The sequence below is a fragment of the Catharus ustulatus genome, chromosome 3 (assembly GCF_009819885.2).
Source record: "Catharus ustulatus isolate bCatUst1 chromosome 3, bCatUst1.pri.v2, whole genome shotgun sequence".
Taxonomy (NCBI): domain Eukaryota; kingdom Metazoa; phylum Chordata; class Aves; order Passeriformes; family Turdidae; genus Catharus; species Catharus ustulatus.
This window is the reverse complement of record NC_046223.1, coordinates 47,173,855-47,199,177: the sequence shown is the minus strand read 5'-3', so window position 1 is coordinate 47,199,177 and position 25,323 is coordinate 47,173,855. Positions and strand designations below refer to the sequence as shown.

General features: G+C 36.4%; 1 protein-coding gene across 15 annotated transcripts in view; it reads right to left on the bottom strand.

The window, feature by feature from the left end:
* Positions 1-25,323, bottom strand: part of RYR2 (ryanodine receptor 2) — a 386,994-nt gene that overhangs the window by 212,191 nt on the left and 149,480 nt on the right. For all 15 annotated transcript variants that reach the window (XM_033055730.1, XM_033055733.1, XM_033055736.1 and 12 more), the window contains 5 exons: positions 22,080-22,154; positions 21,252-21,330; positions 20,678-20,790; positions 7,139-7,238; positions 2,783-2,879 (listed from right to left, as the gene is read on the bottom strand). In XM_033055730.1, coding sequence (XP_032911621.1) covers positions 2,783-2,879; positions 7,139-7,238; positions 20,678-20,790; positions 21,252-21,330; positions 22,080-22,154 — 464 coding nt within the window. The remainder of the gene's footprint in view (positions 1-2,782; positions 2,880-7,138; positions 7,239-20,677; positions 20,791-21,251; positions 21,331-22,079; positions 22,155-25,323) is intronic.

Here is a 25,323-nt window from a genome sequence, read left to right as displayed (position 1 = left end):
CACATGGAGGGACACACAAGCTCAACAATTAAGCAAAGGACCATAGCACAGACTCAGAAAAGAGATGCAGAAAATAATTTTATAAGTTTATTATATGATTCCTTCTGCCACTTACTAGGCCTCTTCCAGTGTAGATTTAAACAACCTAGACTCAGGGGAAGCTTTGTTAGGTACTGTAATAATGAATGCAGTATCTGCACTGTCACTGCTTCACAGGTCTCCACTGTGCTAAGTGGGAGTATAAACTCTCATATGTACAAGAGTGTAAATAGCTTGAAAATGTGTGCTTTATTTTGAACTGCTGGTACTCTTTGAAACACATTTATACTCAAAATGTATGCAATTGCATCAATGTTCTAAGAATACAGTAAAACTAAACTACAGTTATTTTTGGAAGCTGCCTAGGAGGATACTTCACATCTAAACTATTTATTTATTCCCTGAAATAGATACCAGGTGACATTATAGAATAAAACTGCTATTTTAGGATTGTCTGATTTTTTGTTTATTTGAAAAGGCATAAATAGGAAGCCTCTGCAGAAAAATAAAAATGAGATAGAGGGATTATTCAGTCATAACAGGGATGGTACTTCTCAGTGCTCCTTTATGCAGTCATTATGCAGAGCAGACCTGCTCTTCAGGTGTATGCTGGAGCAAAGCAAACCAAACAAAATCACAACAATCTATCACCAGACTCTTCAAGAGGCAATGACAGGATAATCTGGAATTAGTGTACTTCAAATATATCATACCTTAGTACGCTTCATGTGCAAAAGTTACAGAACTGAAACTGAAACGAAAGACAAAATAGTTTGTCTTAAAATTTCCTACCTGTCAGAATCACCCATATGTTTAAACATAATTCTGCCAGACGTTGAATCACAACCATCAAAATTATGTATGCATACATACTGAAAACTGAAAGGAACCACAAATTATTTTGAATAGACAACTGGAAAGAACATTAATTAGAGATAGAAGTTTAGATGCTTTGAAGTTTAGATGTTTTAAGCAATAACTAAACGTACTAATAATTCAAGAGGAGAAAATGTGGGTCACATAGTGATTGTAACTAATTCCGTATAATTAAAATAATCATAGATTATATTCTAGGTTTATTAATAAAAAACACTTCTAAATAGTTCAGAAAAATAGAAAAACTTCAGAAATGAGACTGTGGAAAACATCAAACTTATTTTTATTTTGCTTGTTTATCAAAGAAAGTTCCTGAAAAATAATACATTTCGGAAGATCAAATCTGTTTTTATGAAGCACTTAGAAGCAATTTTCTGTATTGTTATGAGGAAAAATAAAGGCAACGACATCCTATTTGCTGGCTACTAGCTCTGCTTCTTTTGAGGTTTTAGACAGATACAGGAAAGCCAAAAAGAAATACAGAACACTTCAAACACCACAGAAAGAAATACAATTTTCCAATTTGTTTATAGGCACTGGTCTGTTGATTAAGAAATTAACTATATTCTTCCTATAGAAGATTCATCATATGAAATCACAAGAAGAGAAAATCATTATTTTTCTTAATTGCAACTTTTAACTTCGTGATTGTACTTTACATATAATGCTGGACTTGTTGAAAAGAGACAGATTTTTAGTGTGTTCTGAAGCACTGAAGTTCATTACTGAAGTGTTTGATCACCCCATAAATCTGAAGTTACACTGCAACTACATTTTTTAAAGGAATTCTGCAGCATTTAGACTGAAATAAGAGCAAACACTATAGGATCCTATTTATTTATCACCTTGATTTTTTCTCACTTTCAGGCTGAGGATAATAATAGCTGTGATTGAGTTGTAATGACTCTCACATGGCAACTACAATTAAAACCTGAACTGATCACATTTTAAGTATCAGGATCATGAACTATCTTCTGCATTCAAAAACTATTCCCTTGTCTGAAATGAGAAATATCCATGAAGTGTTGGTCACCAGCTGCATAAGAAAACTCTGAGGTTTTTCTCATTAACATTTAAAAATTCATAGAAATTTGCTATGAGAGCTTCCAGAGTCTTGTTCTTATCTTTTAAAATGAGAATAAATAAAAAACTAATTTCTATTTGCAAACCAAGAAAACTCATTTTGATGAGTGAGTTAATGAACAGCACTTCCTTTGTCATGAAAATGAAGCTAACCAAAACATTGCATTAAACAAATTATTCTAAATTACCATTTAGTAACATTTAGCAACATTTAGCCTGAAGGTAGAAATCAATTATACGACACTGCCCCACCGAAAAGAAGTTTAGGGCATATGTTAGAGCAAATAGAGAGGACTACTGCAATCACTCCACTGAGAGGTACCACTCACTGTGTCAGTCTTCTTTAAGTCAAGAAAATAACCATAAATTAAATTCTAAATTTACATGAGAGATAGACCTGAGATTAATCCCAGATTAGTTGCCTTGAAGGATTTGGCAGTATTCTTACACATTCTGTCCTGAGGAATTTTGTGTAATTACTGAAAAAACAGTGATGAAAACCCCAACCTATTTAATTCACAATTCTTTTAAATCAGGAAAAATTACAATAAATTATAAAAAAAAAATCACTGCTCCTTTTATGTCTTGTAAGTGAAATCATACTTATGGAATCAGAATATGGAAAAGAAAATACAAAAGGCTCATATAAAAAGTTTATCTCAAAAATATTCATTCCCATTAGAAATGAATCTCATCACAACACCTTTTAAACACCTGTACTATGACTTGACACTTAATTCAGCAACATTCATTACTATTGTTTTGTTACAAGATGGAAACCTACCTTCTTTGTTCTTCTCCATGTTCACCCGAAGGGACTGTCAAACATTCATCCATGTGACCATGCAATAACCTCAGAACATCCCCTCCTATCAGGTATCCTTGAATAAAGGGAGAAAATCGAGTTCATTTCTCTAAACAGAGCAACATGCAAAATTATAGCTCAAACTGTAACAAATACTATCAGGTTGATTTCAGTTTTTTTTTCTGTTTGACATTTTATATTACTTTGAAAAAAAGAGTGTGAAGAAGGGGAAGATCTTATAGACTAGGGAGGCAGTTGAACATTGCCAAGTGAGAAAAGCTCCAAATCAGCAACTAGGGAAGGATTGATCAGGATAAAGAGAAGCCACAAGCAGGGGATCCTACGTAGTTACCACAACTCAGAAAAAGATTGAGCCAACCAAAACAAGGAACTAAGTACTCCTCTCCCAGATTACAACAGAAGAATTGGGAAACTCTCCCATCTTACCTAACCACTTTTCATTTTATTTTATTTAAGATAAGAACACCAGTTAACATACAAAAACAAAGACTGATTTGGTTAGTTCATTATTTTTAAAGTACTTTTTGGAGTATTTGGCAGTTCTCTGTGAGATAAACTTCTGGGAATATCCATTCCAAGCTCTACTTCACAGAGAATTCAAAACCAATAATCATGATTTGTTTGGACTGCAAAGGGAAACTCCTATATTGCAAATACCTCCACTGCATATGCAGGTCCACAGCCAAACACTTGACTTCACAGTGTGCAGGTGTGTGAATGTGTTCACAAACTAAGGCACAGACCATACACACAGCATCACAATATTTGAAGTCCTAGGACTTAGCAGCCAGAAGCTGAAAATAAGGCTATAATTAAAATCAGTAAAGATTTTAACAAAATAGATCTTTTTTCATCAGTCTTTTTGCATTACAGCTGTGACATTAAAAAGAAATATAATTTTATGTTATCCTACAAATATTGTATTATAATCAGCAGTTGAAGAATACTAAAACTTAGTAGGTTTTAAGCACAATTCAATGGTATTTTTCCAGTCTGACAAGTTAAATGTAAACATTTCTTTGTTTCCTAAACTCACCTTCCCTTCCTGCTAATAACAGTTAATATCAAATTCTACATTTGAGTGGGATGCTGCAACATAAATGTTTGGTTTTAGTGCTATAGCAACACGATTTTTAAAAAGTTATACCTGGAATTATATTTTGAAGCAAAGCCTATACTAATAAGTAATGTTGTGAAGTAAGAGATCTGTATAGGAAAATGGTGTTGAAGACCCTCCAGTCCCACTGCAGACCTTTCACGAATTTATTTCGAAACTACATGAAATCTTTTTCCTGAATATATCAGGTAATATTTCAGGATACATTTTTCAAACCTTTGAGATCAGTATAAAATTGGAATTTATGTGGCAAATTTTAGCACTGATTTTTTAAATTCTTGATTTTGACACAGCACAGTATGCCCAGGTAACTGCAGTTACATACGTTATTTTTTACATGGACCTGTTTCAATATAATTCTATAATTTAGGTTTTGTTGTTAAAGTGATCCCCATCTACTTCATCAGATAGAATTAGCATAATTGCTTGATTTTACTCTGAATCTCTGTTTTGAGTTAAACAATAAATTGACTTCTGCTTAGGCCAATTTTAGAGAAATGCATACAAAAAGAAATTATTTTCTTTGAACTACCTCTAATACCCTACTTCATCTTACAGACTGATTATCCATTATTTTTACTTCAAAATAACTTTATTTAACTGAATAGTTTAATTTATTAAAGTATTTTAATGGGAATTTTTAATTAAGATTGGGTATTGTAGTACAGCTACTCCTATAATATTAATAGTTTACTTATGAATATGACAAAGTATTTTACAGATATAAACAAAAAAACAGCTTTTTTTCTTTCTTTTTCTTTTTTGGGGTACAGTAATTTCACGATTATAAGCCACACTGAATATAAGCCGCACTTCTGGGTTTCAGCAACTTTTCATTTTTTGTCCATATATAAGCCGCACCTGATTATAAGCCGCATGTTACAATACAGAGTGTGATAAAAGGTATCTATTCTATCGCCATCTGTTGAGGGTGGGGACAGTGATCCTTATCTCAACAGCAGATACTCTGCTAATGGGCCATCCATTGAAACCAGACAGGCCATTGTTCTTTATCTTTTCACAACCCATCCTTCCTCCAGCGAGTCATTTTCTGCTAATGGCCCATTGAGTCCCACTGTGGGACTGATAAAATTACTGCATCCAATTGAAAGTTGCTCCAGCCAGGGGGAAGAGCCCAGCATTTCTTACCAAGATAAAAACAGAGGTTTTGGGACACTAAGGGAGCCCCTTTCTCCACTGGACTCCAGAGAAAAACCGGATTTTTCCACATCACCACTGGACCTCCAGAGGGAAACTGCACCTTGTACAGGGGCACTGCTCCAACTGAATCACATCTGTCACTGCAGGAGGATGCAACCACCATTTAATGGGACTGCTACCAACACCCTGCCTGACGGGGTGTCAGGTTGTACTCTGACTTTGTCAGGGTTTGGAGTTTGTTTCTTTGTAGTACTGTATTTCTATTTTGATTTCCCTAGAAAAGAACTGTTATTCCTAATTTCCATATTTTTGCCTGAAAGCCCCTTGATTTCCAAATTATAATAATTTGGAGAGAGGGGGTTTACATTCTCCATTTCAAAGAGAAGTTCCTGCCTTTATAAGCCGCACTTTGGATTTGGACCAAAATTTTAGTCAAAATGGTGCGGCTTATAATCGTGAAATTACTGTAATTTTCTGTGGTTTTGCCACTGTTTTACTGAGGACAGAGATAAGGCCTTACACACTTAGTGTGAGATTCACTCTTCCTTCACCACAGGACCACCTTGATTACAGGAACAGTTGCTGCTTTTTCAAGAATAAAGCCTTTGCCCTAATCCTTTCCAACACTAGCCAGTTGAACTTCTCTAGAAAACATGTTTAGCTTAACAAAGATAATGTCTGCGTCTGAGGAAAGTGAAAATGGAAAAGTATAGCAACAAAGAGCAGGCACATACAGATAAATGCACAGCTACAAAAACTGTATTATATCATTTTCACCTTATTTCTGGGAGTATGAGTACACAATATGACACTATGTCATTGTGGATTTCTGCTTCTCAAAAAGACAGGCAGGTCTCAGTAGTGAGGTTCACCAGGCAGAGATGTGGCAAAGCAAATCTGGGTCTCAGCATATAAACCATGCTGGGATTATTAGCAAGAATGACACACCAGTGCTGCCAGCAGTGGGAGGACAAGGAGAATGGAATTAACAGAAAGGAGCAAAAGGAAAATATCTTCTCTTCTTATTTACAGAAAGGTTTTCTCCATAAAGTTTAGGACACTGCCAAGCAATGCAGCAGCATTTTTAAATAATGGTTTGTACTATAAACCACGTTAGACAATCTGTGTGTCCAGAGTTACTCTCATACAAGAAAACACAATGACTGTATAGAAAAAAGAGCTGTTGGCAATGCTCTCCCTAAAATCTGAATTAGCAAAACTGCAAGAACATTCCACGACTTAGTTTTAAAATATGCCAGATAAAAAGAATTGATGTGAAATTTCAGTGTATTGCCTCTTTAAAAAACAGTATCCAAAAAATTCACACAAAATGAATGACCTGCAGCTTCAACTTTCTTTAGATTCTATTAAAACACCCACTCAAAACAGTCGGTCTGCAGGAAAGTAGAAATCATTAGGCTTTACATTGTGACAGACTTTTCAGAAAAATGCTGTTCTTCTCTGTGGAACCAGTATGGCATAAATTCCGGGATCATTGTTCTTTCAATGTTAGAAATTACATTAAAAGTCCTTCCTAATTCCTAAATAAAATAAATAGTTCTTGAAAGCTGTTCTCTTTCTTACCCTCCTCTTGTTTTTCTTTCTGACCATATGTTACCCATAAAACCATTTCCCATCTTAGTCTCAGGATTTCACATCCTGCTTCCAAGACTCTTGCCCATTTTTTACTCAGTCTCAGAAACTTGTAACCATGACTGCATGCATTAGAATAATTTGCAATAATATTTTAAACCAGGACCAAAAGGCATTTCAAAAAACATATTACAAATGTTAGCATATCTTTAGCAAAATGAGATTTGAATGAACTGTTCAGTATTCAGTAAAAATATGTAGAAAACTATCAGTGTTACTTTTAGTATAACCTTCCCTCTATTTTCAGAACAGCTGTATATTTATTTATTGTATTCACTGCTTACATACAAGAAAACCACTCTCATGCTTGGCATAATAATTTGATTTTTTATGTATTTAATTTGCTATCAGTCTTTCAATAACTAAAATTGAGTCGATCTTACCTTGGGCAACTTCACTTCCTGAACTGATTGGTGCCACACTCCAGAGCGTCTGCTGGAAGGCTGCATCAACATGTAAGCTACCATTGCCATAAGAGAGATGCTAGAACCAGGAAAGAGGGAGGCTTTTATTTGAGGTTAATTGAAAATCTCATTACAGAATACAATAATAGTATCAAACATTCTCTTGTTTCTTTCAAATATTAATTGTTCCCATTGACTGTATAAATAAACACAAAGTTCGACTTGGGTGTTCCTCAAGGGACATTAGAAGTAAAGTTAGAATAGTAAAGCACATTTGCCTCAAAAAACCATATAGGAGCAGTACAGAACAGAGTCAGCTGCTTGGCCTCTTAGACTTAGTGAAGACTCTGAAGAACTAATGCATAAATGTTGTAAAATTCTTACACTTGGGTTCTTCCTTCTACATATAATGAGAATTTCCATGAAGCTTTAATATTGGGATATCACCCTAATCTGTGTTTCCAGTGTTACTCACCACTTGAATATTTTTTGCAGGTCACTGGCTTCCTAAAACTCCCAAAGGTCAAAGAAATTACAAACAAACTACTTACTTCCTAAGTCACTTAAGACAGTTCACAAAACATATTTTTGAACAAAGTTCTCAAGATCCAAGCAAAACTGAAACAATCTCTAAAACCTAGGCTTCCTTCCTATGCATTCAATGGATGCTCTTCGGCTGTGTTACTCCCTACATTCTGCCAACATTTCAGATCTTTGCCATAACTGCAACAGGTGCTGTGTTTGCATGAGTTCTTGTTAGTTCAATGACATTGCCTCAAAAATTCTTATCTCAAAGCATCTTGCAATGCATCCATACAAAATCTTTTGTCCCTCCCACACCATCAGCCACTTCCATGGATAGATTGCCAATACCAAACAACATAACTTTATAGAAAATTATGGAACCAAACATTCTGTGAATAAACAGCTGTTTGGAAGCATGCTGTTTATCTTACCAGGTATTAATTTTTCAAGTGCAATAATATTTAGATGCTTTTATCAGAATTTTACTACAGGAATCTAACTGTGTTTATAGAGTAGTATTGGTCTCTGTTTCCATATGTTGGGACCAACATTAACAAATTCTGGGTAAATTAATAATGACACAAAAGACAAAAATGTCAGTGCAAGTCAGAAGAGGGTAGGTTCTCATGACGTGCAGAGTTCTGTCTTCTTCACTGTACATCTTCTAGCTGTACAGAAGTACAAGAACTAGCACATCAGCTCATTTAGAAGTCTCCCACAACAGCTAATGATCTACAAAGTAAGAGTTCTCACAAAAGCCAGGTTTACACTGCACCAATGCTACTCAGCACGTGTCACAAAGAACATGAAAGAACAAACAAGTTATTTGCCTTCTATTCTTCACTTACTGCAATTATATAACTTCATGAATGGCAGACCACGATGAGAGATTAGAATCTGCAGCACAGTTTCAGTTCTATTTTTGCCCTGAGGGCCTTAATTTTGTTAGGGCTCTTCTGAGATCACCACATGGATCTAGTTAGTGACAACACGCAATTCAAACAAAGCAGGAATATTACTTTTCAAGGAAAACACGTCACTCAGGATAGACAAAAGAGGAGGAGGAGGAGGAGGAGGAGAACTCTGTCGTCTAGATCTGCCATCAACAGAGCACTTCTTCTAACTGTGTTTTGTACATGTTCAGTAACTTATTTTCATGCACAGTATTATTTACTGAATTAGTGTTTCATTTTTACAGACAGGACACTGAACAAAAATACATTGCTGACATCTTTCGTCAGAGTACTTGTAATTTTTATTCATTCATTAGATTCCAGTTGCAGCTCTGACTCTAATCCAGATGTCTCAAGGTGAGTCACCAGGGAATTATAACTTTAAAAATTATAGTATACCACATATGACTTCCAAAGCAGAGTATATTCTGCAATTCCCTTCTTATCCTTACTTCCCTAGATTCCTTGCAGCATCCTTAAACTTACGGTTGACAGCAGGGGTCCTACTATTTACAGTTCTATAAACTATAGTGTTGACTCCCTGGAACCATTCATAGAAAATGGTAAAAGGAACTTTGACCATGTAGAGAAAATACCCTGTTAAGGGATATCCACAAACTCAATTATATCAAATGCAATGGAAAAATCCCTGAAGATTAGAGGTGCCAGTATTTATCCTGGCGTTGCCTACATTTTTAGTGCTATATTTTAACAACCTCGTGTTGTTTTAAAGCTATCTGCTCTCTGGAGTTTACCTGCTTGGTTTTGTACTTTCAGCACAATAAAGCTTTCATAACACAATGTTCAGGAAATGGACATGACACTCACGCTGGTGCTGAACAGTCTCCACACATGCTACACAGATATTTGCTACCTGGCATATCAGTGCCTCTGGCAGAAGTGGAAGGTTACCATCATTGATGAGACCCACAAGATAGTACATTTTTTGGGTATGTAGTAACACTTGGAAAGCAGAAATATGTTGGGTTCAGGAATCCTGATGTCAATTCTAATCTTCATATGGGTCTTCCCACTACAGGCAGGTTGTCTCAACCAAATTATGGTTTTTCTTCACCGGTCCAGATTCAAGCAAAGAGTTAGATTTGTCTTCCCTACTGATAGACTGATAATCTCCTAAACCAGCATTTAACCTGCAACAGGGTTTTTATCACTTTTCAGATTTAAATCTTGGTATTTTATGAATATGGGTTAACACTACAGTCCACAGGCAGTTAATCTTAAGGATAAACTCCAAGACTCATCTCTGAGAATACTGCAGGTTTCCCAGCTGAATTTAATGACCTATTGTAAACTCTGTACTGCTCTGCAGCAAAGTAACATAATCATAACTGTCCCTAGGTCTTCAAAAAGAACACAATATATTTAAGCTCGCTGAAGAGCTTGGGAATCAGAAGGTAATTTCCACAAGAATCCTTTAGCAGTGATTGCTGCAGCATAGTTGCATTGACAAGAGCTCTGAATAACCAGAGTTTTTAAATTTTACAATCTGCATGGAAGTTTCTCTTCTCCAAAACATTCATGCATGAAAAGACAAAAATATAAAGAAAGAAAAACTTTTGCTTCAGACTTCTTCTTGCTTAAGGTGGGCCAATATTGACAGTTTACCTGGCAATATCTATTTTTATCTACAGTTTGATAACTCTGCCTTCAATCTCAGGCCATTTGAAATAGCAAAAATAGCTAACAAAAAAAATAAACACTATTTACTGGTAGATTTTGAAAACTATGAATAAAGCATTGCACTTAACAGAATGCTGAAGTACTGCACAACCACAGTATCAACCACACTCCTTCAGATTTCTTAGTACCAGCTGGTGAACAGATAGATGGGAGCTATTTCCTTTCCTGTACACAGAGACTCTGACAGCCCTTGATTCCTGACTTAAAATTGCTACACTGATGCCGAAAGAAAAGCAGTTTCAAACGATTTATGCACCTATCCTCAATGTACCCAAGAATCTCTGAGATGTTCCAAGTCAAGAACAGACACCAATTCCACAACAGAGACACAAGAACGTACTTGTATCTATAACTAAACCAACCAAACAAACAAACAAAAAACAAAAAAAACTGCTATACTCCTTTTTGGGTTTTTTTCTTTTTTTAAATTCGAGAATCAAAAAAACATTTTGCATCAAAACCCCAATGAATTAAACTTCAGTAAAGATTCAAAGGTTAAACTAAATACAGTCTCTAGAAACAAAATCACTTGATAACTTCCTACTTATGACATGTCATTTCTATTAAAATTTATTACCTGAGTCATTTTAAAATTATTCTGTTAGAGAATTATATTGAAACAGTCAAAACAAATACAAATATTCATTCACAAAGAAGGGAGATATTGGACAGAACTAAAAATAATAAGTGCATTTGTGTGACATGTTTATAGAATTAGGGGTTTGTGTTTATGTTTCATAGTGGCAATATATTTATATTCATTTAAACATCTATGAATGCTTTGAAAAAGTTTGAGTAAAAATAGGTAAACTGACACTGCTAAAAAAATCTTTAAAAAAATCCTGGTTTCTTCCTCTGTAAAGAGCGCTAAAACAGGTGGCCCACAAACCCAAAAGCAAAGGGAATTTTTTCATTGATAAAGACAGAAGACTGCAGCAATGTCCTAAGCGATTCCAACTCCTACACTCAGCATAAATCTACCATCAGGAAAGGGAGAGTAGAATTTAAAACCCTCAGATACTCAGAAATTTACCATTACAATGAAAACCATCTACCCTGCTACTGCATAGCTGAGCACGGGTAATTGCAGATGCATGGCAAAAAAGGCATAAAGGATCCATGGAGGATAGAAGGGGGTAGTTTGCATTCCCCCTCTTCATAATAGCTTTCCTTCTGCACTGTGTCATGAAAAGCCTGAAGCACATCCGCTACTAGGCTTCCAAATGACAAACATTGTCCATGATTAGTCACAAGAGCTTTCATTAACAAATTATTAATTTTACAGAAGCAAGCATCAAAAGTTAGGAAACGTCAAACTAAGTATCCTATGGAAAAAGAATGGCTTCCAGTGAACACATCACACTATAGCCTTCAATGGCATGATACTAATTTTTGCAATGTGTTGCCTCATTGTATATACAGGATAATGGAGTTCACTTTGTCAACAGCTGCTCAGTGCTTTGTTTTCCCCTCAATCTTCAGTCTGCAGCCTCCTAATTTATTCAATATAATCAATTCTTCAAAGCTTTGAAAAGAGAATTATTAATTTCCTCATAGGCTTTTCTCTTGCACCAATTACAGTATTTCACAAAATACAACAAATTTTAAAGATTTTCTCAAACCCCCAAAGAAGTAGTATTATAGCCCATTTTCCATTGTGGAAGGGAGGTACAGAGATTAAACCAAGAAATTTTCATTAATCTAAGATGCCCAGGTTGAGGTGACTGCATTATATGCTGTTTGTTGGTCAAGTCACATCTTACATGCACCTCAGCTGCAGGTATCAAGACTGAGCAACTCTGAGGTTTCAACCTCTCATAAAAGGAGGAGATGCAAGAGACAACTCCAGTAAAGAATATTCCCAGTAAGGGATGAGTTGTGACCTCTTGAAAGCAAGCCTAGTATAAAAGATCATCTACTCAGCAAATTCCAAGCAGAGTCTGGTACAGAATCTAATTCTCCAGGAAAATAATTGCACAAATCCTCCAAATGCAATTCCCAGCTTGAAATTTCATCTTCCAAGTTGCTTCATACTACAGCTTCCCTGCTACACGGCCCTGACACATCCACTGAACTTTTATCATCACTGAAATAGCATTCCATAAAAAGCCAGTGGGCTGAATACTTGAGATTTCATAAAAATATACTACCAGTACTATAATTTTTGCATTTTCAAATGCCTGTGATTGTTTTAAATTAAAAAAAAAAGTGTTACCATTTATATGCAGTTTTCCTAAATTTTAAAAAATATATATAAAAAAGAGAAAAACTGCCTGACTACAGTTCTCTACCTGTGGTTCATGTGGCTCATTTTTTAGACATCTCCTTTTCATATGATAAAAATCATGACAGGAATTGGCTGTCAGCATACTACATGTAACTGCTGTGCCTTAATACAATGAGTTTCCTAGATAATTGCTGGTTATAGTTATCATCTAGCCTAACTGCTCCAGGCTCTACCACTCTCTTCTCCTTTCCAAACCTCTACCTCAGTCTCACTAGAAATTCTTCCCTGTGAGGGTAGTGAAGCACTGGTGCAGAGAGACTGGGGCTGCCCCACCCCTGCAAGTGCTCAGGGTCAGGTTGAATGGGGCCCTGAGCAATGTGCTCTAGTGGAAGGTGAACCTGCCCACGGCAGGGAGCTTGGAATGAGATGTTCTTCCAGGCTCTTTCCAACCCAAACAGAGAATCTCTGATTCCATGTCTCTCATCTAGCCAAACCAGATTACAGCCCACATTAGGGCCCAGAATTAGGACCTCCTCCGGCTTCAAAAGATTCTCCTTAGACCTACAAAGCCTAAGCAGATTCTTTTAGATTTTTTTCTTGCTCAAACTCTTCCTCATCACATCAGCCGGCATTAGACTTTTTTCCAGAATCTCACAACTCCTAACCCTCAATACTTTTTTTTCATTTCTTGGCCTCTTTATGGATCTTTGTCCAGCAGTTTGGCTCTCCCCAGAAAGCTCCCTCCTCTACAGATCTCTTTTGCCATCCTTCATTTCCAGTCTCACTCCACTGATTTTTCTCTCAATTCTCCCTGCCAAAACTGCAGTTTTCAGTCCTAAATTTTGAACACACCTTTAACCAGCAGGTGCCTACTCTTCCCTTGTCACCAGCTTCTTGTCCCAGATAATTTTTTAGTCTCTGCCTGCCTTCAGTTGACAATCTTTTCAGCCACTCATCAAGTCCCACTCAGTTTCACTCCTCCCCAATTCAGTCCCACTCCTGCCACTGATACATCACCTGCCTTTTGTTCCTTCTACTTTGCCACAGTTTCTTCCTCCACATATTTTAAATGACAGGAGATCACCAGCACCACAAACAGCACTGAGTTCTCAGCTGTCAATACAGTGCCTGGATTCATTCCTGCCTTGAGCAATCCATTTCAAGGAATATCTGCTCCCACCAGGGTTGGCATGCATTTAGTTACTCACTGCAGAGGGAGTTTAAACAGTTCATTAACACACAGGAGGTGCTAGCTTATGTAAAATAGACACAAGAGGTGTAGCTTATGTAAAATAGACCAGGTCATCAGACTTTTACCTATTCAAAGAAAATTTAAACACACTTCCTTGGTCATAATAAAGATCCATTCTTTCAGGAGAATACTTCTTTACTAAGTTGAACCAGGGAGAAGCTTACTGCCTTTTTATTCGTTTTCTTGGGGGTTTGGTTTTTTTGGGGTTTCTTTGGGGTTTTTTTTGTTTGGTTTGGGATTTTGTTTCTTTGTTTGATTGGTTTGGGTTTTTGGGGGCATTTTATAAATTACCAAAAAGTACACCAGAAAAGAGACATCAATTTTCTTATTTATGTGTCTTTTTTTTCCCCCCTGTCTTTGAGCTCAATAACACATGATCTCTTCTGGATGAAATTAAAAAAAAAAAAAATAGTACAGACTGATTTAAAAAAAAACCACAAACAAAAAGAAAAGAAAAAATAGAACAGAAAGAGGTGTTACTAATTCTAGAAAGTCATTTTTTGCATCACAAGCACTCAATTATAAGCACGTGGAAGCAGGACTCTATAAGGCAGAGCAGCTTGACAACCTTAATTATTGGGAAGTCCTACCAGCCTACACAATAACATTTCAAATCATTGTACAAAGACTCCATGGGAACTGCATTATGATCAGTGTAACAGAGCAGTTCAACACTACCTTGCTTCCACTAATTTCAGGTTTGCTTACACAGATTAAAATTATTCTTTAGAAAAACATTTTCATAATTTTTCAACAAAGAGAAACAATGGAATTGTGAATTTACAGAGAAGGATGTAAAGTCGAATGTGAGTTTCATACTTTTGGAAAAAATGTGAAAGGGAAGAATAACTTTTTTTACGTTAAAAAAATAAACTTCACAAACCACTGTGTTCCCTAATATTACTGTGCCAAGAAGTGGTACAGATATTTAAAAGCTGTTCAAAGCACATGATAATAAGAGAAATAAAACAAGGAGTTGCAAACAAAGTAAGTATTTGATGCAAAAGGATACGGAGGCAGTGCCTTTGAAACCCTGAGGAAACTGTCCTCCTTTTCAGAAGAAATATCACCTCCACATCTAAAATACTTCAATCCAATTTGGATGCTAGTATTTCTCAAAGGGAATTCTGCCATCAGTTCCCAATTAATTTCTTAATAGTATTCAGTAGGGGAAAAAAAAAAACCCTAACAAAAAAGAAAAAGTAATTTCAATAAAATCATTGTCAAGGTTTGTCCATAGGTCTGTGTAATGCAGTGGCAGGTCAGCATTAGAGCCACAGAGACAAAAATCACAGTAACAACAAACAAAACACATGGTTCAGGAAAATGGAAATCCCAGAGGTCCAAAGACTGCACAACAAAACAAAATGCCAAAACGAGAAAAGGATTACCACAACATGTCTCCCTACACAACTTTTTGAAAGGCACCACCACTACCCACATGGGGCTTGAACATATCTGCCTAGGATTAGGGTTACGCCTAGGGTCCAACAGGGGTCAGAAAACAACAATGCCCAGAGCTCCAATGACTCTGCAGCCAAAAAAGGAATGTCAACAGCAGCACGGGAGTGCAAAAACATGAGGGCCTAAACAACACTTGGCTTGAAGCCACTGGTACCTACATGAGGCTTTAACATCTCTCTCTAGGGTTAGGGTTATGCCTAGGGTTAGGGTTACACCCAAGGAAAGGTCGGGTTCAGAAAACCACAAAGCCCAGAAATCCAATGACTCTGCAGCAAAAAAAGGAATGCCAAGGGGAGCACAGCAGAGTGAAAACATTATTCTTCTACAAATTTTCTCTCTACACCACAGCTACCCCATGTGACTTTTAATGCTGAGACTAGGGTTAGGGTTAAGCCTAGGGTTAGGGTTCAGAAAACCGCTAAGCCCAGAGATCCAATTACTCTGCAGTTTCAAAAGGCATGCTAAAGGGAACACAAGACTGACACGACATGGCTCCCTACATAACTGTTTGCCTGGCACCACCACTACCCACAAGGGCCTTTAAAATCTCTCTGCCTAGGGTTAGGTTACGCCTAGGTTTGGGTAGGGTTCAGAAAACCACAAAGCCCAGAGATCCAATGATTCTGCAGCAAAAAAATCAATGCCAAGGGGAGCATAGGACTGCGAAAACATGACACCCTCTACAACTTTTTGTTCGGCACCACAGTTACCCCATGAAACTTTTAATGCTGAGACTAAGGTTAGCGTTAGGGTTAAGCCTAGGGGAAGGGTTCAGGAAACCACAAAGCCCAGAGATCCTATGACTCTGCCACTATAAAAGGCATGCCAAGGGGAACACAAGACTGACACGACATGGCTCCCTACACAACTCTATACATGGCACCACCACTACTCACATGAATCTTTGAAATCTCTGCCTAGGGTTAGGGTCTCTGCCTAGGGTTAGGACTCCGCAGCTGCAAAATGCATGCCAAGGGGAACCCAGGACTGCCAAAACATGGCTTCCTGCACACCTATCTTCTTGGCATACGCTCCAACCCCATGCAGCTTAAAGTGCTCTGCCTAGGGTTAGGGTCACGCCCAGAGTTAGGGTTACATCTAGGGGAGGTAGGGTTCAAGAAAACAGGAAGTTTGGAGGTCCAAATGCTCTGTAGCACAAAAAGGAATGCCAAGAGGAGCACAGGAGTGCCACAACATATCTGCCTATACAATTTTTTGCTTGTCATCACTGCTACCCCATGAGCCTTTAAACTATCTGGTAGGGTTTGGGTTACACCTAGGGTTATGTAGGGTTCAGAAAACCACAATGCCCAGAGATTCAGTGATCCTGCAGCCGAAAAAGTCACACCAAGCAGAGCACAGGAGAGCAACAACATGACAGCCTCAACAATAGTTTGCTTCGAGCCACCGCTATCCCCATTAAACTTTTAACACTCTGTCTAGGGTTAGGGTTACACCTAAGGTATATATACAACTCTTGTATTATCCTGATTATCTCTGTCCTGTAGATTCAAAGCTGGGGAGGTTTTCCTTACTTTACTTCTCAGCCAGAATAAAACTGACCCCATGGACAACAATTTTCACTTTTTTCTTCATTTATGCATTCTGTATTTCAACTTTATGTGTAAGGATTTTTTTCTTGAATTATGTTTAACAGCCATTTAGAGACCTCATGAATTTGCAAGAAATTGAATTAACTGAACTTCTAAATTATTGGAAATTGTCCATATGGAAAGCCATCAGGGTATCAGTAGCTAACAAGAGGCATAGGCAAACCTCAGTGCTGAGTTAGATACTACTATGTACATGTTGGGAAAACATGCTGAAAACATTACATCTCTTCTTTATCAGGCTGTACTGCCTCAAGAAAGGAAACAGCAACTCTGGCTTGAACTTAAATAGTGGCAATATTTAGAGCAGAACATCTTTCTGCTCTCTGCTAACAGGGTTCAGCAAAGCCAAGTTCCCTCTCTGAAGTATTTGGCAATAGCACAGCTCACATATTATATAATGCCACAAGCACTTATGTAAGTGCTTTTCCTCAGAAATGCTACACGGGATAATAAGGATCCAAAATCCCATTGTCCAGGTAGATAATGAGAATCAGAGCAAGTGAACTACTTGCCCTGGGACATTATTGTGAGTCATAAGTCAAAATCCACCTCTCTGGACCTTTATCTTATAATTTTAACACTGATCTTCCTATCACTTTAGCACAGGTTCAATGTAAGTAAAAAGATAACTCTTTGGGGAAAAAACAGAGCCAATTGTCACAAAATACTTTATTTTGTGGAAAGAGAACTTACATCAAAGTTTTAATATTTTCCTAATACTTGCCGACCAAATGAGATCCAAACAAAAATCTACTGATTTCACTGAGATCATAAAGTGTCAATGTTAAATTAATTAAACTAAAGCTAGACAATTGGAAGACCAACTTAAGAAACTGACATAGTTCTCTCCTCTTGCATTATACAAATTCAACTAAGCCCTGACTACATTTTGAAAAAGCCATGCCCTGTGAATGAACTCTATTCATCTGTTATTCTTACACACACATCTTTGCCCCGGGATGGTTAACCTATTTTTCTTCATTTAGACAGAATCAGCAAATTACTTGATAACATAGAGCAGTACTGCAATACACCAAGGTGACATCCCAGTCCTACTCCTAACAGCATATTTACATAGAGCATTTGATGGAGAACTTATGTTTTCCTAAGATTTTAGATTTAATTGTAGAGTATGCAACATACATAAACCCAACCCTCAGCATCCTGATGAACATTACTTTCTGTCAAGAAATCCGTATGAGGAATTCCACTCCCTTAGAAAAAGCATTCCTCAACTAGATTCAATAGAGCTTACTTGGTCTCATTATCAGAGCAGATTCACAAAAATAACTTCATCTGTCCACAGTCTGAACCTTTGTAAAAGGCATCAGTTGCCACATTCTTTTAAGAGTTGTACAAAATAGGAGCTACAACATGACACTGCACTAAACATGTAAACAGTGAACTGTAAGTAGTTTAAAACTTATATTCTTTGAAGTTATTTTTGTAAACATCCAAATGGATTAGGACAAACAATTTAAGACAGAGACAGTTTTCATGAAAAATGTTCACTTATTGGTAACTCATTGATAATTCTTTATCAATTGTTTCAATTTTCATAAAAGCTTCATTGTTTTATTGACAGTTCTAATATAATTACTGAATAGGTAGCAAAACCAAAAATATTTTAATGACTGTGGAGCTACATAGTTTACCAGCTCTAGTCTTGAAAATCATCTGTTCATGAAAATGTGTGAGTACACGTTAGAGCAAAATTAATTGGCTGAATACTTGTTCAATCTTACTGTCAAACCAGAGCTGTATAACTGGAAGAGACTTAATAACTATTCATTACAATCTAGCTCTAAAACACTTTGAGACTGTAATACAGTGTTATTCCTCTCTGCAATTAAAATATTATTTATTTTTAGTATATTGATATTTTGCATGGAACACACAGTACATGCATTAACTCCACATCTTAAGAAAAATCAGTCTCTGCAGACAGAATTTTGCCTCTTGCTGTATAAAAGTACATGTGACAGCCTTGAGAATCAACAGCTGAGGCACAAACCCTAAATAATAAGCTGAGTTGATTATTATTAATTGGAGGCCAGGACGTGCCTACACAGAGACACAATCTGTACCAAAATCCAACTTCATCAACTCAACTCAGCAATTCAAAGAAATCAAATGTCTTTAAATAAAACCTTTCTATTAATCAGCTTTCTCATAAATTCAGTCAGTAACAAGTTGTTTTTCACTATGTGTAGATACAATTCTCATAAAAGTAATTATTTAAAATAATTTTAAAATGCAAAGATGATCAGAAATTTTTCAAAATACCTAATTACAAAATGCATTAAGTGAGCTATTGAGCTTCTAATTAGAAGTTAGTTATATTCTAACAATTATAGAAGCTAATTTTCCTATGTGTTTCAAATAGAAGAGAGAATATTTTCAATTTTATAATTGACATCTTATTAAACTGGTCACCTTTTCTTAAATACTTTAAGAAACAGGAAAAAAAGAGTCATAAAAAATAAGAAGTGAATAATACAGTAAAGTTTAATGATACATGCACATCTCATAGAATCATAGAATATCCAGAGTTGGAAGGGGCCCACAAGGATCATCGAGTCCATTTCCTGCCCTGCACAGCACCATTCCCAAGAATTACATGCTGTGCCCAAGAGTGTTGTCCAAACTCTGCCAGGCTGATGCTGTGACCATTTCTCTAGGGAGCCTATTCCAGTCTCCAACCACCCTCTGCATAAAGAATATTTTTCTAATATGCAGCCTAAACCTCCCCTGACTCAGCTTCAGGCCATTCCTTTGGGTCCTGTCCCTGGTCAGCACAGAGCAGAGATCAGTGCCTGCCCCTCCTCTTCCCTGTATGAGGAAGCTGTAACTGCAATGAGGTCTCCCTTCAGTCTCCTCCAGGCTGAACAGACCTCAGCTGCTCCTCAGATGCCTTCCCCTCAAGGCCCTTCACCATTTTCCATGCCCTCCTAGATCTGAGAAAGATTTTTGAAAAACTCATAACACTTTCTCTTTAAAGAATCATTTTTTAGAGTTGATGGGTCAAATCAGTGGGGCTGATTTTTCAGAAGATTACAGCAAATTATTTTCTTCATATTTTCCCCTTCTTTTTGCCATAAAGACTAATTCAGGTGTTTGAAACATCAAGAATGAAGAAGAAAGGAAATTAATGTTAAAGTGTTGATCTGCTTCATTACAGAGCAAATGAGAGATCCTTTCATGAAGAAGAAAGTTGTGTAAACCAGTGATAAGAAGCAGTTAGCACAATAACTTGTACAATATTTCAATTCTATTTAATCATTGAGTATTTTAATTATATTTAATTATGATGTTTCAGTAGCTCTATATATTACACTGTACATCATCTCAATAAAATATGGACCTTTTAGGCCCACAAATCCTATGTACCTACATTAGACATCCCAAAATTTTGTACAAAGTCCTAATATATATGATAGTGGTGTTAACCTATGAACACTCACATGGATTCTAAACACCTCAATTATACAATTTGGAATTTCTTTTTTCTATATTTGCTTATTTTCATCTAAGTAAATTTTTAAATTCTTATTCCACTATTGAAATGAATAAAAATTAGATTAGCCATAAATCAAAGCCAGAGTTTCCAGACCTTCAGTGTGCTGTTTTGCAAAATATAATTAAAAAAAAAAAAACAGATTAAGCATCTTAAGTTTTACTTTTAGGAGGTGGAAATATAAGCCAGATTTTACTGTAAAACTTTCATTAACTCTTTTTTTATCTGTAGAAGAACCACTGTACAGATAATTTTATGCAACTTACCAAATATCTTTCTGAAGAGACACTGACTAAAATCAGATCATCTCCAACACGCACTTTTTCTCCTTCTGATCGTTGTTTGGAAGCAGGATGTATGGTCCACCAGCAAGCCTCACCTAATATCAATATTGAGTAACAGCAAAGAATGAAACAAGAAAAAGACCCAATGTTACTGATGTTACTGTCACAGTTGTTTCAGTCTTAAAAGTCCTGATCCAGTTTTTACTGGGCTAAACCAAGTGTCCATGTGTTTCTGTAACTAGTATCATTCCTGCATCACTTTGTTAGAAACTCAGTTCTAAATAATACACATAAGCAAAAGACTAAGATCACTGGAACAGTGATTCCAGAGTTGAATAAGATGATAAATCTTGCTCTCAGATGGGCTTCTTTAACTAAAACCATGTTATTCAGAAAAGAACTCAGATCTTTGAACAGTTCAATTGTTGCAGTTATTACTCTTACTACTATCTGAAGCAAAGCTTTACAAAACAAGCAAACTTAACAAAGCAATTCTTAGACTTTTTTTTAGACTGACAGTATTCTTCATTATATAGTCTTTTAAACTAGTGGTTACCTGTTGTGTCCTCTTGCAATCCTACATCGAATGCCAGCTTATCCATTGATGATCGAGAAGTAGAGAGACAGCACAGGTACTACCAAAAGAAAAAAGCATACATTGCTTGTTCTGCTCACTTCTAATAATATAAAAAGCCATCAACCTATTAACACAGGATTAAATATTCTTAGATTGTTCCCATTAGTTATTACCAAGAACATGCATGTCTGATCAGCTGAAATGCATTCAGGGAGCCTTGACAAAAATATATGATCTAAAATAACTGCTCAGTCTACCGAGGTTATCTTTTTACTGAGACGGGAATACTAAGAGTGGAAATAAAGGAGCTGGTTGCATCAGATTTCATCTCCGTGAAGCCCCACTTGTAGGTAAAGTGTTCAGAACCTGTATAATTCATCAGGGAATTTCCAACTAACGCTTCTGTCTAAAATAAGTGTAAGAAGGAATCTTCTTTTCCACCCAGTCTCTAATGTATGTTTCAGGTTGACAGTAAGGTGCCAGCTGTAGATTCAGTCACAACTTAAGCAATATGGAAAATCCAAGGGGAAAGAAATGAAAATTCACCAACCCAGACTGATGAACAGGGAATTCAGCACTAGGGGAGTCAGACTTAGTTTTGGCACTTACCCAGATACAACCGGCTTGGTTTTGTATTTCCAAGCACCTACCTTTCCCAAAGGTTTCTAGGAACCACAGTAAAATGCCTCTGATGTGAGCAATTCTCCAGATATCAGTAAATGGCAATATTCTTGGCACTTCCAAACATGACTTTCATACAAAAAAGAAATCACTGCTGGTCCCAGTTCATGTACCATGATTACATACCATGCCACTATAGGAATGGCGCAGCAAGATTGCGTGCCCGTAGAGCAGTGTTCGATGTCCACCACCTTGAGCAGACTGAAAGGTAAAGAAAAATTATATACTGGTATGTTTTAATAAAATAGAGCCTTTGATAAAGAAAGAAAAATGAGAGAGCACTGTGTACTTTGAGCCACCATTTATTTGGTAAAGAATATGTTCTAGAATCTCAAATCCTTCTTCCTCATGCTGAAAGCAGGTAGCCTCTAAAAGCAGCTTTCTACAAACTTACCTATTGTTAAATGTCTTCATATTCACCCATTTTCCCTACAAATAATACCCTTTTCTAGACAGATGACAGATGATATGCAGAAAGAGATTTCTGAATATTCTCCTTATTTTACCAGAGAGTAATGTTGTCTTCCACTACGTTGAAGACCATCAATCTGCAAATTGCTTTGTCCCACACTGCTTTAATACTATCAGACAGAATTCTTTATCAGCTAGAACAGGTAAACGTTCAAAGGCATCCAAGCTAACTCAAGAGTATTTGGGGATTCTGAAAACCCAGAAATTATGTCCAAGTACAGTAATTTCACAATTATAAGCCGCACTGAGTATAAGCCGCACTTCTGGGTTTCAGCATACTTTTGGTTTTTTGTCCATATATAAGCCGCACCTGATTATAAGCCGCACATTACAATACAGAGTGTGATAAAATCTATCTATTCTATCATCATCTGTTGAGGGTGGGGACAGTGATTCTTATCTCAACGGCAGATAATGTGCTAATGGCCCATCCATTGAAACCAGGTTGGGCATTGTTCTTTATCTTTTCACAACCCATCCTTCCTCCAGGGAGTCATTGTCTGCTAATGGCCCACTGAGTCCCACTGTGGGACTGATAAAATTACTGATAAAATCCCATTGAAAGTTGCTCCAGCCAGGGGGAAGAGCCCAGCATTTCTTACCAAGATAAAAACAGAGGCTTTGGGACCCTAAGGTAGCCCCTTTCTCCACTGGACTCCAGAGGAAAACCGGATTTCTCCACATCACCACTGGACCTCCAGAGGGAAACTGCACCTTCTACAGGGCCACTGCTCCAACTGAACCACATCTGTCACTGCAGGAGGATGCAGCCACCATTTAATGGGACTGCTACCAACACCCTGCCTGACGGGGTATCAGGTTGTACTCTGACTTTGTCAGGGTTTGGAGTTTGTTTCTTTGTAGTACTGTATTTCTATTTTAATTTCCCTAAAAAAGAACTGTTATTCCTAATTTCCATATTTTTGCCTGAAAGCCCCTTGATTTCCAAATTATAATAATTTGGAGAGAGGGGGTTTACCTTCTCCATTTCAAAGAGAAGTTCCTGCCTTTCTCAGCAGACACCTGTCCTCCAAACTAAAACAGCAACTTTTTGTTCTTTGTCCATATATAAGCCGCACCTGATTATAAGCCGCACTTTGGGTTCAGACCAAAATTTTAGTCAAAATGGTGCGGCTTATAATCGTGAAATTACTGTAATTGTAACTCGAGAAACACAGCATAAATCTTGAGTAAAAGAAAATTAAAGTGATAAAATTCACTTTTATTCCAAGAAACTACAATCATTTTCCCCCAATATTTTCACTACAGCTTCTATTTATCAATAATCAGTTTAACCAGTCATGAAAGAATAAATAAATCTTGTAAAGGCATGAAGAAACCTTCAACTTCTTCTGAAGATTTATGTATTCTTTATGCTGAAATGCAGATGAGTAACACTGGACAGCAGCAGAGACTGTCTGACAAGTCTCTGTCAAGAGCATAAGTTCATACTTCTCTGACAGAACAACTCATGTAACATTATGCACAGAACACTCTCCAAGAAGCAGTGATAAGTAAATATTTTATGAGTCCATAAATGTGACAACTCTATAAGCAGAATTATTCTTTCACATAGGAAGGCTTTATTTAATTTTAAGGAATTTAATTTCTTATATATGCTATTTATACCCTTTATTTTACCATACAAGACTGACTTTCTTTTGACTGGAATGTCAGATTCATTAAAAGTAAATTTTAAAAATCATACTACCTTACATCTCTGGCAGCTACATTTCAGTGTTGAAGATCAATTTAACTGAGTGGCTATGATGGCAACATGCAATTATTTCCCTTTCATGTTTATTTTTTGCCATTTGTCTTTTATGTGCTAGCATTTATTGAAAATTTATTGAAAATTGCCCATTCAATTTCCAGCAAAAAACTGTAAATTTTCCACATTAAAAAAAAAAAAAAAAAAAAATTTAGCAATTGGACTTCTGTGACAAAGATGCAACATGCAAAAGGAGATCTGACACTGAAGTTTTACTAAATTTCTTGCAATAATAAATTTCAGAAAATTCTGAAAATAAGACTGCTTGGAAGCCACAATGCTGACTAATTCAATCCATAATGCCCACAGATTTTTTGCCCAAATGTATGAATGACATTATAATACAAGGCAGTTGCTAACAACCACATTAGTTATCATGACTCTTATTTTCTTCATGTTTCTAATTTCCAATTTTCAGAGTAATTTCCAAGTTGAACAATACATTACATTTGTTTTCAAAGAATAACTTATCCATTGAAATCCTACAAGCTACGCTATTCCGGAGTATCAATTATATAAACAGAAAACTCCTCACATTTTATTCCCCAAGACTGTGGGTTATAAAATACTTAAAAGCCTTCAGAACTGGCAAACACTGAATATAATGATTTCAGATTGAAAGCATAAGGGACTGACAAATTCACATTTCATGGGAAAATTTCATGTAAACTGGCCATCTCTAATCCAATATTTTTGCAGCTGGAATACAAGATGAATTTGGAGTCATCTCACTACCCAAAAGTAATTTCTAAAGAAAAGGCAATTTAGACTAGAACAATTAGAATTAGAGCTGAATAAATTAGCTAGCATTCAAAAAAATATAAGCAGCTTTCAAGTTCAATACTTTTGAAGACCAGGCCATGACAGCAGATTATTAAGATCTGAGCTGTTTAATTTGATATAAAGAGTGTTATTGCAAACCAAAATAAAGAAAAATAAATTAAAATTGGGAAATATATTTTCTCTGTTTTCTTAATAGAAAGAGGATTAAAATGCCAAAAAGCACTCAAAAACTACAACCTAAAACCTATGTAGTAAAATGTGCAAATATAGAACAAAAAAGTTATCCATTTTACCATTAATACAAACCCAGTATGGAGTAAGATATGTCACACCTGATTCCACCAT